A 15374-nucleotide genomic window follows, 5' to 3' on the forward strand; every position below is an offset into this window, starting at 1 on the left:
GCCTAAGTAAGAGTATTTCAAAGTGCCATGGTGACTTACCTTCATCTGGTCTCTGGATTTCCTTATTGCTCTGATAAATTTAACAGTATTGCTTTCACTACTAAATAGTACCTAGCTTTTCATCTAAAGATAATAGGCTGCCCATAATTTGTGTATCATGCTTCTACATTTACAAATTATGGTTCATAATCAGGTGATAACCAACCTTAGCCTGTGAACTGCGAACTTGTGTAGGATTGCACTGCACTTATTACATGATTGCACTGCATTTGGATAAGATTGCACCGCACCCGGATGCAATTGTACTGCAAGGTCCTCTAGGCATGTTTGAGAGTTGTAGTTGTGCAATCATGTAGTAGTTGTGGTGCAATCCTTCACAAGTTTGCAGTTCGCAAAGTTCTCACCTGATTAGAAATCTACAAATTATTATGCAAATATTATTTGATATTTCGTAGTGGGCACTTGTATCAAATGGGATGCCCAAATTTTTTGTAGAAACAACTCCCATAAAGAGTCAACTTTGAAACTTTATGGTTACCAAGCGAACGGTCAAACCAATTTAGATGGTTACCTCCAAATAATATTATTTGCTCACATTACACAAAGTTATCTTGATCGGTGACTCTTGCCGGCAAATGACTATATAAAGAGGAAAGTCAATAAACAATTTTCAACTTTATGATTACCAAGCCAACTGCCTAACCAATTTAGCTGGTTATCTTCAAATAATATTATTTGCTCACTTTACAAAAAGTTATATCCATCTTATTCATATCCTCAAATATTAAGTCAAGTTAGTTTGTATCATTATTCATGTAGAAAATACAATTATACAAAGAAACATATGTCCAATCACTTAACATTTTTCTAAAAATATATTATTAAATGAGTATATATGATGGATTACTTCTAATTAATATTTAGAAAATACTATTGTGTTATCCTAAAACTACCTCCTAATGTTCGCCCCTCTTTATATTCATTTGTTATCAATGAATTGATTAACCTCATGTGAGGTAGGACCTCGTAACTCCCCTAGGCAAAGCTAATGTTAGTTTTTTCTTGACCAAGGCTTGGGCTCGGCCAAGAACAAGCTCTTCAATTTGATGGTGAACAAGGTTGGACCTCGTACCACCCATAAGCAATGCCGGTCTTATCATTTTATAGGTCTGAGGCAAAGTAAAAACAAAGGCCCTTAATATATAAAGTTAAAATGTTATATATATATATATATATATATATATATATATATATATATATATATATATATATATATATATATATATATATTTCAAAAGATTGTGTTAATTGAAAATAATTCAAGGATAACTTTGAATTTTTATTGACATATAATTTTTTAAGACTATTTAAAAAAAAATCAGTTGGACTAATCACGGAGTAATGCTCATTCAAACTTTGGGCCCCTATATGAAGTTTAATTATAAATTAATTTAATATTCTCTAATATATACGGAGTATCTATTAATTGAATTATTATATTAAATGATTGTAATGATTAAGTAAATTTAATGTTAAATAATAATTTTGAAGTTGTGGGTTCAAATCTCTGTTCTTCCAAGAAATTTATTTTTTTCTCTTAACTTTATCAAAAAATAAAAATCCAAGTTAAGGGCCCCTTTCAACATTGGGCCCTGGACGGGTGCCCATGTTGTCCCCCTTGCCCATAAGGAATAATTTCCCATTCGACGCTAGGTGATCGAGGTTGGGTCTCGTAATGGGCAAAGGAAAACTTGCTTTTCCTTGGTTAAGGCTTGGGCTCGGCCAAAAGCGAGTTCTTCCGTTCAGTGCATGGTGAGAGAGGTTAGACCTCGTACTAAGCTACTCATACGGAAAGAATTTTTTTTTCGATCGGAGTTAGAGATCCGGATCACCAGGTCCTCCTTTCCCCATCTCAAGTGAGAAAACATTAACACTTAAAAACGTTTTGCAATGCGAACTCGGTAAGTTATGCACTTGGCTTCTTAGAGCAAAACAAATCCTTCGTCATGAGCTCAGTAAGTCATGACTTCTTGGAAACTCATGAGCTCGGCTTCCTTGGACGAGGTGAGTCTTTGAGCTCAACTTCTTTTAGATGGAGAAAGCCCTTCAATGCGAGCTCAACAAATCATTATCTTGGTCACTTGGGACAAGATGAGTCCCTTGATGTGAGCTCGATGCACACGAGCTTGGGAACAAGTTAGTTGAGCTCGGCAACAAGCCAAAGCTATGTGAGCTCGTCTCCATAAAGTACATGGGCTTGGCTATAAGCTGTGGTGGGCTCGTTCTCGTAACACCCCCTGGTATTGGAAGATGTTGGACCTCTCAACACCCTCAGGGAATTAAGGTCATCAAATGGGGTCGAGTTCCCCATAAAAATAGTAAAACTCATGGATGTTATATTGTTATTACTATGTTGAATTGGTTTTGGCTATTGGCAAACCTAGCTGAAAGCTGAAAAACTATAACCTAGAAGTTGAAAACAGAAGACCTGTTAAGCTAGCCGATTATGTTTAAAAGTGTTTGGTAAAATTAGTTTTTTTTTTTTTTTTTTTTTTTTTTTTTTTTTTTTTTTTTAAGCTGATAAATGTAAAAAGACTAAAAAAGACATCTTCATAATTTAAATAGTTTTAAATTTAAATAGGTTTGTTTACATATTAAAATTTAACATTTTGAAATGAAACTATTAGCATAATCATGATCTAGCATCCCATAATGAAGTACCAATATTGTTGCGAATCTCCTTCATTGATCTCAATAGAGATTTGACTTAAATTTTTGTTGATGGAGATATTACTACTTGAATCTTGAAGTTCATCAAGCGGTATGTAATCTGGACGTTGTTCAAGCACATTAAACATAATGTCATCTTGTGAAATTTTTGGAATATAATTATGTAGTGCAAATGTGGCTATAATAACATCAAGGAAAATTTAAGTCACATGATTCTAGGAATCTAGGTAGCTTGATGAACACTAAAATAGCTAGCTGATTGTCTGTATATATTATAATATAAAATTCAAATATAAAAAAAATGAAAAGAAACTATAAAGAAAAATCATACCAGGTATATGAAGACTTGTTCGAATGAAGATGGAGTTGTTGAGTGGTGAGGAGTTGCGAAAGAGGATGAATAAAAATATAGGAGAAGAGTAAGCGCCAAAAGGGTTTTAATTGGGAAAGGTAAATGATGTCATTTATTTAAAATCTAAAAACATAATAAGTGTGAATGAAAGTTATACCCCTGATTTATGTCCGTTTTTTCCGTTAAGTTTTTTTTGTACATTATGCTATAAAGGTTGTACATTAAAATATTTTGGACAAACATACCCCTACCGTTATAACTTCCGTTATCTTTTCCACTATTATTACCATGCACATGCATCCACCATATATTTTTTCATCTTCTTCATTAATAATAATATATAAACATTATATATTTGAGTGATATGTTAATTATTACATAATAAAATTTAAATATCAAATTTATAAAAATGATTTACAATTATTATTATTATTTAGAATAATTTAAATATTTAAAATCTAAATAAATTTAAAACTTAAATATAATGTATTAATATTGGGCACCTATTTTTTGCGCATCGCGCATAAAAAAAATACTAGTAGTAAGGATAAAGATGAAAAAAGTTTAAAAGCTACTAACTTATTTTTGAAATGCTATCTTGGGTAACGTTTCAAAATAAGCTATTATTTTAAACTACTAGCTTATTTTGAGAACATTACCAAACAAAGCTTATAACTTATTAGTAACTTAAAATAAGCTATAAACTTCTAAATAAACTCTGCCAAATAGAGTCTTTCTATGTTCAAACTTGGGGAAGGCTTTTGGGGTGGACAACCGGGCACCTTTTGAATTGAGTGATGATCTTGGGGTCGTCTTTGAGGTTGGCTTCCTCGGCTCAACCAAGAGATTGGGCCTTTGGGATTGGCTTCTAGGTGCACTTTGACTTGGGTACCTTAGGGTTGCCTTGAGGTTGGCTTCATTGTCTTGGCCATAGGGTTGGACTTCTGAGTTCGGTCTGTAAGCGCACATTAACTTGAGTGACAACCTTAGGCTTGAGGCTTACAACCCATAAAATTTCTTGCATTAAGACTTCCCTTGTGACTGTGCGTTCATCACTGATCTTGGTTTTAATCGCTCCCGTGCTGGTACCAAAGCATTTAACCGGTTAAAATCAGACTTGGCTTGGGCTGCGTTGCGCTTTTGACCTCTTGCTCGTGGCGACTTCAGCTCATGTCACCCCTACTCTTCTACCTCGATCTCTTGGGTGAGTTGGCTTCAATCTCTATCCAGATATCCCTCGTCGGGCGAGGTCAATTTGCGGGTGCTTCATTTGACCCTAGTGGGATTAGGCTGGGTTGAGGTCGGAGTCACACTCAACCCTCCCCCGGGATTTGTGGAAGCACACTCGGCCCTATTTACTTTGTATAAATATTTGTTTAAACTATCTAAATTATTTTATTGTCTTGTTATTAATTTTTTTAAAAATCTGACACGTAAGTCCTCTAAATCTAAAACGTAAACAGGGTAAACTAGTATTTTTAAGACCCATTCCATCCCGTCAAATGACGGGCTATAGCACGCCCCGCCTTGTTTAACCAACTTTGATAGTACTACTCTGCTAGGAGTACACTCCTCAGACAGTCAGACCTCACATTACTAACTAGTTAGTAGATGTTATAATTTATAGTTTTCAAATTTCAATCCAACAAATGTGTTCCGATGGAGGGGTTGACAAATAACAGAAAGACCAGTTATTAAAGGTGGTAGTTTCATACGAGGAACATGTTGGACCCTGCCCCTAATTTCCCTACAAAGAAGGACTTCACTACATTTTTCCTCTCTTCTTTTTTGTTTTTTCATTTTCACTTTTACTTTTTCAAAATTTTTTGTTTTTTTTTTTTTTTGACTATTGAGATCCACTTGGGATAACCAAATCTAATTATGCCCTCCACTCTCCTTCACCTTCTTCCTAAATCTTTCTGCAACCCTCTTCTTCCTTCTGAAATTCACACTTCAATCACTCTTCCATTCATCAACATGCCCAGAAATCCTTCTTCTTCATCTTCCTTTTTACCTCATAAAACCTATTTTCTTCCATAACTTATATATTCTATCCAATTATTTTCCTCACTTTTCAATAAATTCTTGAAATTTTCTGTATACATAAATTCTTAACCTTTTTCTTCGTACACATACATGTAATATATAGACATAGGCATAGACAATATAGATTAGATTGATAACCATTTTAGGACAAAAAAAATAAATACATTTATATGTGTATATATATATATTCTTGTTGTGATCTTTTGTAATAGTCTTTCAAAATATATAATTTGCTTCAAGAAGGGCAGAAGAACATCATATCGAGATCATCAAAGCTTCTTATTGATTGATTACTTACAAGAATCTTTAATTTCTGTGCCCTCCAACCCCCACCCTCCACCATTCATATATATAAATTAATATATATATACATATATATCATACATGTTATCAAAGTTTTGAGTCTGAGATCGACAATGAAGAATGAGAGAAACTCATTAATCTCCACATCAGCAAATAAGTACATAACTTCTCAAAGGCATCTCCACACCCTAATTCTGTATTTCCTGTTTTTCGGGTCCGGTTTAGTGATCGGAATGTCTCTAAATTTTTACCTGAAAATATTCCCTCCGTTCAACTTACAACTCAAGCTCTTCTCCGTCCACCCGCCGCCGCTGCGAAAGTTCAAGGCCGGCAGCGAGCCGCTCTCCGTCCTCCCGGATCTGACGAAGCCCGCCACGCTGCTGATGTCGCCGCCGCCGCCGCCGCCTCCGAAGCCGGAGAAACGGGCGGCGGAGTACAGGCTGTCGGTCCCGGAGCCGGCTGTGAAGGCGAGCCTGAAAGAGTTCCTAAAGGCGCCGCCGTGCATGCATAGCATGAGCGACGAGGAGCTGCTGTGGAGAGCGTCGATGGTTCCGAAAGTGAAAAGCGTGCCGTTCAGACATCCTCGGAAAATCGCATTCATGTTCTTGGCTCGAGGGAGCTTGCCCCTGGCGCCGCTATGGGAGAAGTTCTTCAAGGGGCATGAAGGTCTTTATTCCATCTATATTCATTCTCAGCCATCCTTTAGCGGTATTGCCCTTGAAGAAGGTCCCATCTTTCAAGGAAGAAGAATACCAAGTAAGGTATGTACCCAACCTCATTCATTTTTAATCATCTCTTATCATAACTTCTCCCATCTCTTATCATAACTTAATCACATAAATAAGTGTTTGGTAAATAGTTGTTAGCTGATTAGATTAGTGGGTTTGATTAGTTAATAGCATTAGCTGATTGTAAAAATGTATTTGGTAAATTAGCTGTTAGCTAATAGCTGATATTACATTCAAAATGACTTTCTCAAGAAAACTAATTGAAAAAGCTGTTTTAGCTTTTTAAATTTTAGTGTTTTGGAGCAATAAGTTGTACAAAAAACTAATTAATCAAACACTCACAGGGTGTTTGGTTAAAGGTAATTTAAATTCCATTCCCACTTAATTCACACATAATTTCAAAGGCCACAAAATTCCCTTGTTTGGTTGAAAGAAATTGCAATTCCCTCATTTTCATGAAATTAAAATCCCATGTCCCCCTCCGGATTTTAATTCCTGAGATTTTAGGAAGAAAAAAAGATACTAATGAGTCAAAATTACCTTATTTTTTAATCTAAAATTAATGTCTGACAACAACAATGGACATTTTGGACTTTATACTACTTATTCCCTTCCAATTCCCACGTATACCAAATATTGGAATTGAAATTCCCAGTAATTCCATTCCTGTAAACCAAACACTAATAAATTTAAATTTCCACTTTATTCCTAGTAATTCATCTCCCATGGAATTGCAATTCTTTTCCCACGTAATTCCCCCTCCCCAACCAAACGCCCTGTCAGGGGGTGTTTGGTTGGAGGGAATTGCAATTCCCTCCTTTTGTTGAATTGCAATTCATGGGGTAACCCCATGAATTGCAATTCAATGCTTTTGGGAAAGGAAAAAGTGTAAGAAATGACAAAAATACCCTTGTTGATTGTTATTATTATTACACAAGGACATTTTAGTCTTTATACCACTTTTCCCTTCTTAGCTCCAATAATTTTATTCTTTCCTACCAAATAATGTAATTTGAATTCCTACATTATTCCTACCTTATTCTTTTCCCACCGAATTACAATTTCTTTCCTTCCTAATTCCTTCCTCCCAACCAAACACCTTGTCATAGATTGTTGATTGTTTAACCAAGTCAAACAGCTAATAGGGGTCAAATAAGCTAAAATTGGTTGATAAGCTAATTATGTTATTAAACATGGCCAAACTGTAAGTATATATATACTTGTACAATTGTATAATTATACTTTTTGTCCCTAAGTTATATGATAATTGTAGAATCCATCTCTAATTAATAGTTGTGCTCACTTTTCACCTCTAAGCTAAGAATCGTTGGTGTTTCACTTTTCATACCAAAGCTATACTAACGTTGCAAATTTCGTCCCTAATATTTTGTTAGTAAAGGGACGAAAAATGCAACGTCAATGATAGCTTAGGAACGAAAAGTGAGCATGACCAACAATTAGCGACGAATCCTACAATTATTGATAATTTAGGGATGAAAAGTGCAATTTCCCCTTTAAATTATAAGAAAATAACACATTTCCTTTTTAGTCTCACAATTTTTTGCAAAATGTTACGGAGTATTTTTTTAATCTTTCAATGGTCTATAAATTGGGATTCTTAACCAACTTTAACAAAACTCAATGAAGAAAAAACTTGACAATCTAAAAAGCTACTTAACAAAAAATTGATAGACGAAAAGTGAGGAAAAAATTTGACAATCCAAAAAGCTACTTAACAGAAAATTGATAGACCAAAAGTGGTAATAGAATAATTGAAGAATGCTGCACAAGCAGTTCATTTGGTTTCTCTATAGTGGATCGTAGGCAAGAATAATGAAAGGATATCAAATGTTATTTTCTTATATATCCCTTTTATATAAAATTGAGGTTATTTGCATGGGTTGATGAGAAGCATATATAACAATTATGGGATGCAATATAATTGTTACATAGAATAATGGAAATATATATGATGTGATTTAGAAATGAATTAAAAGTGTTTTTTTTTTTGTTTGTATTGGACAATGCAATTGTTGGATGCAGAAGGTGGTATGGGGGGAGTTCAACATGATCGAAGCAGAGCGGCGGCTACTAGCCAACGCCTTGCTGGATTTCTCCAACAAACGCTTCGTTCTCCTCTCCGAGGCCTGCATCCCTTTATTCAACTTCTCCACCGTCTACCACTACCTAATGCAGTCCTCCAAGACCTACATCGAGGCCTACGACCTCCCGGGCCCCGTCGGGCGGGGCCGCTACAATAAGTACATGGAGCCCGACATCACCCTCGAGCAGTGGCTGAAGGGATCCCAGTGGTTCGAGGTGGACCGCCATCTCGCCGTCGAGCTCATCGCCGACACCAAATACTACGCCTTGTTCAAGGACTACTGCCAGCCGGCGTGTTACTCCGACGAGCATTATTTTCCGACGTTTGTGACCATGAAGTTCTGGCAGAAGAATTCCAACCGGACGTTGACCTGGGTTGATTGGTCAAGGGGGGGCCCGCACCCTTCCACGTATGATAGCACCGACATCAGCGCCGACTTCTTGAACAGCATGCGGAATGGGACCCGCTGTCAGTACAATGAAATGACCACCGACATTTGCTACTTGTTTGCTAGGAAGTTTTTGCCCACCGCTTTGGATAGGCTCTTGAGATTAGCACCTAAAGTCATGATGTTCGATTAATTAGTATCTATCTTATCTTAGATTATCACTTATTGTTTTATTTTTTCTTTTTAAAATAGTTTTTCTTTTTTTTACAAAAAAAAAAAAAATTGTTTTTCCATGCTATTTTTTGAGCAAAATATAAAATACATTGTATTTCTTCACTGCACGTAGTGCACAGAAGATCAGAGCTTCTCTTTTGCTGAAAAAATTGCTTTGAGTTAGTTACCTCAGCTTGGAGGGACAGGATTAATATATATGTTGAATTGAAACTGATTATATATAGACATATGAATATATTGATCACATTATTTTGAGGCCGGGTAACTTATAGTAATATAATGTAGAACTAAAAATCATTCAATTCTTTCCTGCATATCAACTTAATTGATATCAAAACACTATTGAAAATTATGAAATTTTCGACCATCTAAAAGTAATCTTAAATCAAGTTGATACCAAAAAGTCCAAAATGTGGTCGGAAATAGCAACAAAGGTTTTTCCGGATACTAAAAGTGGTCGGAACAAGAATTTCGACTTGATTTAAGATCACTTTTAGGTGGTCAAAATTCCATAATTTTCAGTAGTCAAAGCTAATATTTGATAAATTAAGTCTATCATATATCTATATGTATCTCTCTATAACTAAAAAGGAATAGTTATTTCCCCTTCATTAGAATTTACGTGTATTTTTTCTCCAAGTAAACTTTTCATATAGGATTTTGTGTTGCTACGTGGAGGATGGATGGTAATTAAGTTTGGTTACCGTGCTTGCCTCTTAGCATATGAAATATGGTCTTTAAATCTTTAATATTCTTTGTGTGAATGGAGTAATTGGTGTATTGAGTTTAAATTACAATTCTTTACTGTATTGGATGATAATGGTTTGCTAAAATCTCTTTTCTAAGAATGTGATGATTTTAACACGAGCAATTTATATTAATTAATTTAATTTGCCAATTGTTTAAGTTTTATCTTATGATTTTGTATTGAGATTAATTAAGTTGAATCTGGCCAATTTTATTCTTGTTTCTAGGTTTTATTCCGTTCTGATTGTCATTTGGTATTTTGGTTCCACTGATTCGTTTTAGCTTCTTGCATTTTAATTATTTTGCATTTTAATTCATCTTTGACATTTGTTTATAGCAATTTAAATTATGAATTGAAATTATTTATTTTTCGTCTTTAAATTGCATTATATTAATTCTCTGTGGGTTCGATATGATCATTGCCTTTGCACACTATCATTACAATTGATTCGTGCACTTAGCGATGACATATATTAAAATTGTCCATAAAAAAGTAATCATTTTTTCAACGGAAGTATGTGTTTTATACTTTTGCAATCATTTTTAGCTCAAAAAATTAAAAGTATCTACCACTAAAGTTCGATCTTGTGACCATTCATTTTTAACCAGTTACTTTAACTTACCTCCTAAGTGAATCAAAACAACGTTTCCTTCTAAAATACCAATTGTTATGCCATGGACCCGTGTCCACCTTGCAAGGTGGACCCATGTGCAAAACGACGATGCAACTTTGCGTGTTTGGAATAATGGTGTTGTTAGTGACACCGTTTCCTCAGTTAATGATATTTTTTTTGTAAATATAGAGTTCAAAAATTGTGAATATAGAATTCAAAAAGTGTGAATATAAATTCAAAAATTGTGTTATACTGTTGAATATAGAGTTCTTTAATTGTGAATATAGAGTTATGAAATTGTGAATATTGAGTTCTGCAATTGTGAATATTGAGTTCTGCAATTGTAAATATTCAATTCTAAAATTGCTAATATTCAATTCGAAAATTGTTAATATAGAGTTCTAAAATTGTGAATATAGAGTTCTAAAAGTGTCAATATAGAGGAACGAATTCTAAATACAAACGGCAAGTTAACGAAAAGAAATGAAGTATTTTTTTTTTTTAATTCAGTCAGCATCGTTTTGAAGCAAAACGACGTCAAGGTAGACCCGGGTCCACAGTATAATTTTTTGCAAAATACTACCTGCCTTTGCTTTAATACAGACTAGTTTTTGCCCCGTACGATGCACGGCATAAAATTTAAGTAACTTTATATTGATAATATTTTAAAAACAATAAATTAAAATATTAATCATGAAATTAAAACCTATTCTGAAATGTATTTTTCTTTAACAATACTAAATTGGTTGTTATATCGAACATCACATACTGTTAGCATCTATTATAAAGAATTGTGTTATAACATACTACATGAGATTTAAAAAGTGTACATTAAAATAATTATATATATATATATATATATATATATATATATATGTATGTATAAAAATTATATATACACACACACACACACACACACACACATTTTTATAAAAAAAAAAAATTAAAAATTAAGAAATCAAACAATATACAATAAAAAATTATGAAATTAAATTTTCTTATATATAAAAACATTTATTAATATGATTTGCAATTAAAGACTATAGTACATATACTTGACAATATATAAATAAAAAAGACAGTATCATCATCATACATTGAAACTAACTACGAAAATCTTTTCTTAAACATTGCTTAATAATAATAATTATACGTACAACATATATAAATCTAAACTAAATATGAAATATTCCATGACATGAAAGAAAAAATAAAACCTGCAATACTAAGCTGAATAAACATTTAATTATCTATCCATATAATCCAGTTACGTTGCATTTCAGCCCAATACCCGAGCCCATTAACCCAATTATAAAACCTGATTACCAAACCCTAATCCATATTTTTTGACGATTGCGCTTCCGTCTACTCTGTTGCGTTCATCATTCTCTCTAAAATGTTCACTGACTTACGCGAACCTTCTCTGTTTCCGGTGTCTTGACACACTCGAATTAAAATCATCGCACGTCCAAGTAATCCACTGCTAAAAAACTTTTCAGATAATCTGACCGTAGCTTTTGGCCGTTGTGGAAATGCTTTCTTTCCCAAATGCCGATCTAAAAAATCGGGTGACCGGAGCAGATCTAAAACAAACTAATAAATACACTATCATCTTCAGGTAAAACTTATTGTTTAAAACGAAATTAAGGAATACATCATATTTTCTAATTACTTAATATCAGTTCAATAATTATTTGTTTAAACTTATTCGTCTCTCCAATATTATTGTTCATGTAACTGATTTAAATTTTAAAAAACTTTTTTTCAATTTAGTAACTTTTTTTTTTTTAATTTTTCCCTCTCAAAACTATATTAGAATGAACAATTAAATTGTTGTCGATCACCAAAATTGTAAGAATAAAAAAACAGGTTAATCTTATTTTTTAAAATCGAATACTCTAATTTTTTTTTTCAATAAACAATAAATTAATTTATATAATAAAATGTTAACTTAAAAATACTGGAACGTATTACCTGCTTCATCATTAAATAACACTAATTGTAGATTAACATGTATTGAAAATAGATAAGTATGATGCATTATATACCTTAAAATAGTGCAATTCATTTAATTGGTATTTAATACCTTAAAATGATGCAATTTCATTTATATAGAGTAAGATTTATTCATAAATTATAGAATCCAGCTCGAACCTTGCTTGCGGATTTCTGATCTTAATTTTTTGCTTTCCTTATGTGTAGATTACTAGTTATAATAAAAATAAAATCGGATTTACAAACACAATTGGCTCCGCTGTAGCACTGGCTAAATTCAAAATCATTGTTGAATCCGGGTTCGATTCCTGGCAGCGGAATTTTTATTTCTCCCTTCTTGTTTTGGTTATTTATGGTTATTTAGTTACTGATGACAAGTGAAATACAAGGGCCCAATACATTAGATGGCCGGATGGGCTATTTAGAAGGCAATTTATATACCAAGTGGCTTATAGTCCACTGATATCGGATTGTTCCCCTAAGTGGGAGTTATAAGGTTCGAACCTTAGTTGAGGTAATATTGTGTATATGTAGGGTATCCCCCTTCTTATAATATATATAAAAAAAGGCAATTTATATTCTACACCACAGCGCGCGTTGCACTGTGTGCTCAGATGGAATTTTTATTTCTCCCTTCTTGTTTTGGTTATTTATGGTTGATGACAAGTGAAATAGAAGGGCCCAATACATCAGATGGCCGGATGGGCTATTTAGCAATAGTTATACTGTGCAACCGAATGCACCATGCGCATGGTGCATACGATGCAAAACGATGTCGTTTTGACTAAAAATGCGCGTCCCACTTAAAAAAAAAAATCAGGTTCGATTCTCGGCAATAACATTATTGTGGATATATAGTTATGAATTTCTGGATATATAGTTATGAATTTGAATTTCTGGATATATAGTTATGAATTTATGGATATTTAGTTCATTCCTTGTGGATATTTAGTTCATTCATTGTAGATATTTACTTCATTCATTCACTGTGTATATATAGTTATGAATTTCTGGATATATAGTTATGAATTTCTGGATATATAGTTATGAATTTGTGGATATTTAGTTCATTCATTGTGGATATTTAGTTCAATCATTGTGGATATTTAGTTCATTCATTCACTGTGGATATATAGTTGTGGATTTTTACTTCATTCATTCACTGTGGATATATAGTTATGAAATTGTGGATATATAGTTATGAATTTATGGATATATAGTTATGAATTTATGGATATATAAAAATGCTATTGCTGGGAATCGAACTTGATTTCTTCTTTAAGTGGGACGCGCGTTTTTTAACTAAAACGACGTCATTTTGGATCGAATGCACTATGCGCATGGTGCATTCGGTTGCACAGCATAATTTGCGGCTATTTAGAAGGCAATTTATATCCTACACCACAGCGCGCGTTGCATTGTGCGCCCAGATGTAAAACGACGTCGTTTCAGATTTTTTTTTTTTTTTTTGAAATTTCGCTACCCAGTGTTTGGCAGTTAATTTTCCTTAAAAAAAAATCTCATGTTCAAAAATGTACATAATGTTATACATGAATGTACATAATTGTATAACAAAATATACATACTGTTTTTTAAAAGATAATACACATAATCTAACATAATACATAATAAACATAAACTTTTAACATAATACACATCAACTCTTAACATAATACACAAAAATTTCCTGATTCGGATGTACATAATTGTATAAAAAAAATGTACATAATAAAAAATATACATAATTGTATGAACAAATATACATAATCACAGCAACTTCCTACCACGCCTTCCAAAACGACGTCGTTTTGGAAGGCACGCGGTGCACAGTGCTACGCGTGCCGTGGTGTAGGGTATAACGATTGTATTTAGAATATATAAAATATATTCATTAATTATATAAATTATAAATTTCCATAATGTCTAGTAATTAAATAATATTAAAATATTATATAATATTATTGTTCTAAATATAACTAGTATTTTCACCCGTGAGATGCAGATAATGGATTTGTTATAATAAATTAAGAATATTTGGATCGTTTATGTTTGTTGATGTTATCATTGCTTGAATTTGAGCAAAATAATTGCTTAAATAAATAAATGATGGTTTTATTGGGACCGGGTCCACGATAAACCGGGTATAGAAATATAGAACGGGGGTAGGCAAAGAATAACTTTATTGCCCGGGGCGCTAGGCCCAAAATAATACGTACAAAGCACGAGGTACAGGCCCAGAATGGCGGCCCAAAATAATAACTAAACAAGTTAAGGGAACTAATAAATGAAATAAAACTAAATATGTTACCGATAGGACTCAAACCCTGGTGTGCCAGCAGGGGGTTGAAGACTCAGACCAATGGACTAGGAGGGGTTTGGTGAGCCAAGGGGTGATTTTAAAAGGGATGGAAGGGTGTCTATTTATACTATTGAGAGATTCACGGATAGTTGACAAATGGATGGCATCTGGCAGCCTCCATTCTAGACCACACACGTGTCACCCCACTACCTTGCATCCAGCGCACTCCCCTGCCTAAGTGGAGCCTCCTACCCTTTAGCACACAAGATCTTGATTGGCTTGGTGGTTTGGGACTTGTGTTGTTATGCTTGAGGTCATGGGTTTGATACCTTATTGTAATCATTCAAATAATATTTTGCTCCAAGCTTCCTTCTTTCCTTAGCCCAATAGAATTCCATTATTCTTGTTGGGCCAACACGTCACTCATAAAGAGTGACACCCCGTTAGGGCGGTTGGGCCGACTTTCCCAATAAAATGACCCCCCGGGGTCCCATATCGCCATCACAAGTCCCCCACTTTCTTTAGGCATCTCGATGCCTGAAGGAAGTATAATTCAATACCACCACCTCCTCCATTTTCCAAACTCAACTTCTAGTTCCAAATATTTGTCGTTCCCCACCATCGTTCCAAATATTTGTCGTTCCATTTAATCATCTGCTTTGAACATTCATTTTTGTCTTTTCTCTTTCAATTTACGCAAATATAGTGAGAATATATAGTGAAGCGATTGACAATCTCCGACAACAATTGACGATATAAAGCTACTGCCCAATATGGTTCCTGAATGGAGTATTAATCTTTAGGAATGATTAATTTCACAAATTGAGACTACTC

General features: G+C 33.8%; 1 protein-coding gene across 1 annotated transcript; it reads left to right on the forward strand.

Moving 5' to 3' along the window:
* The first annotated feature begins 5518 nt into the window (after nt 1-5518).
* LOC109163039 lies at nt 5519-8844 on the forward strand. The gene is made up of 2 exons (XM_019311761.1): nt 5519-6192; nt 8203-8844. The coding sequence occupies exons 1-2, from the start codon at nt 5545-5547 to the stop codon at nt 8842-8844; spliced, it is 1290 nt and encodes a 429-aa protein (XP_019167306.1). The 5' UTR covers nt 5519-5544.
* Nucleotides 8845-15374: the final 6530 nt, after the last annotated feature.

This window comes from Ipomoea nil, unplaced genomic scaffold (assembly GCF_001879475.1).
Source record: "Ipomoea nil cultivar Tokyo-kokei standard unplaced genomic scaffold, Asagao_1.1 scaffold2975, whole genome shotgun sequence".
In the NCBI taxonomy this organism is placed as follows: Eukaryota; Viridiplantae; Streptophyta; class Magnoliopsida; order Solanales; family Convolvulaceae; genus Ipomoea; species Ipomoea nil.

Coding starts and splice junctions, on each gene's coding strand:
- LOC109163039 (XM_019311761.1), top strand. CDS start 5,545: ATGAAGAATGAGAGAAACTCATTAATCTCCACATCAGCAAATAAGTAC. Junction 6,193..8,202: donor GAAGAAGAATACCAAGTAAG/GTATGTACCCAA, acceptor TGTTGGATGCAG/AAGGTGGTATGGGGGGAGTT.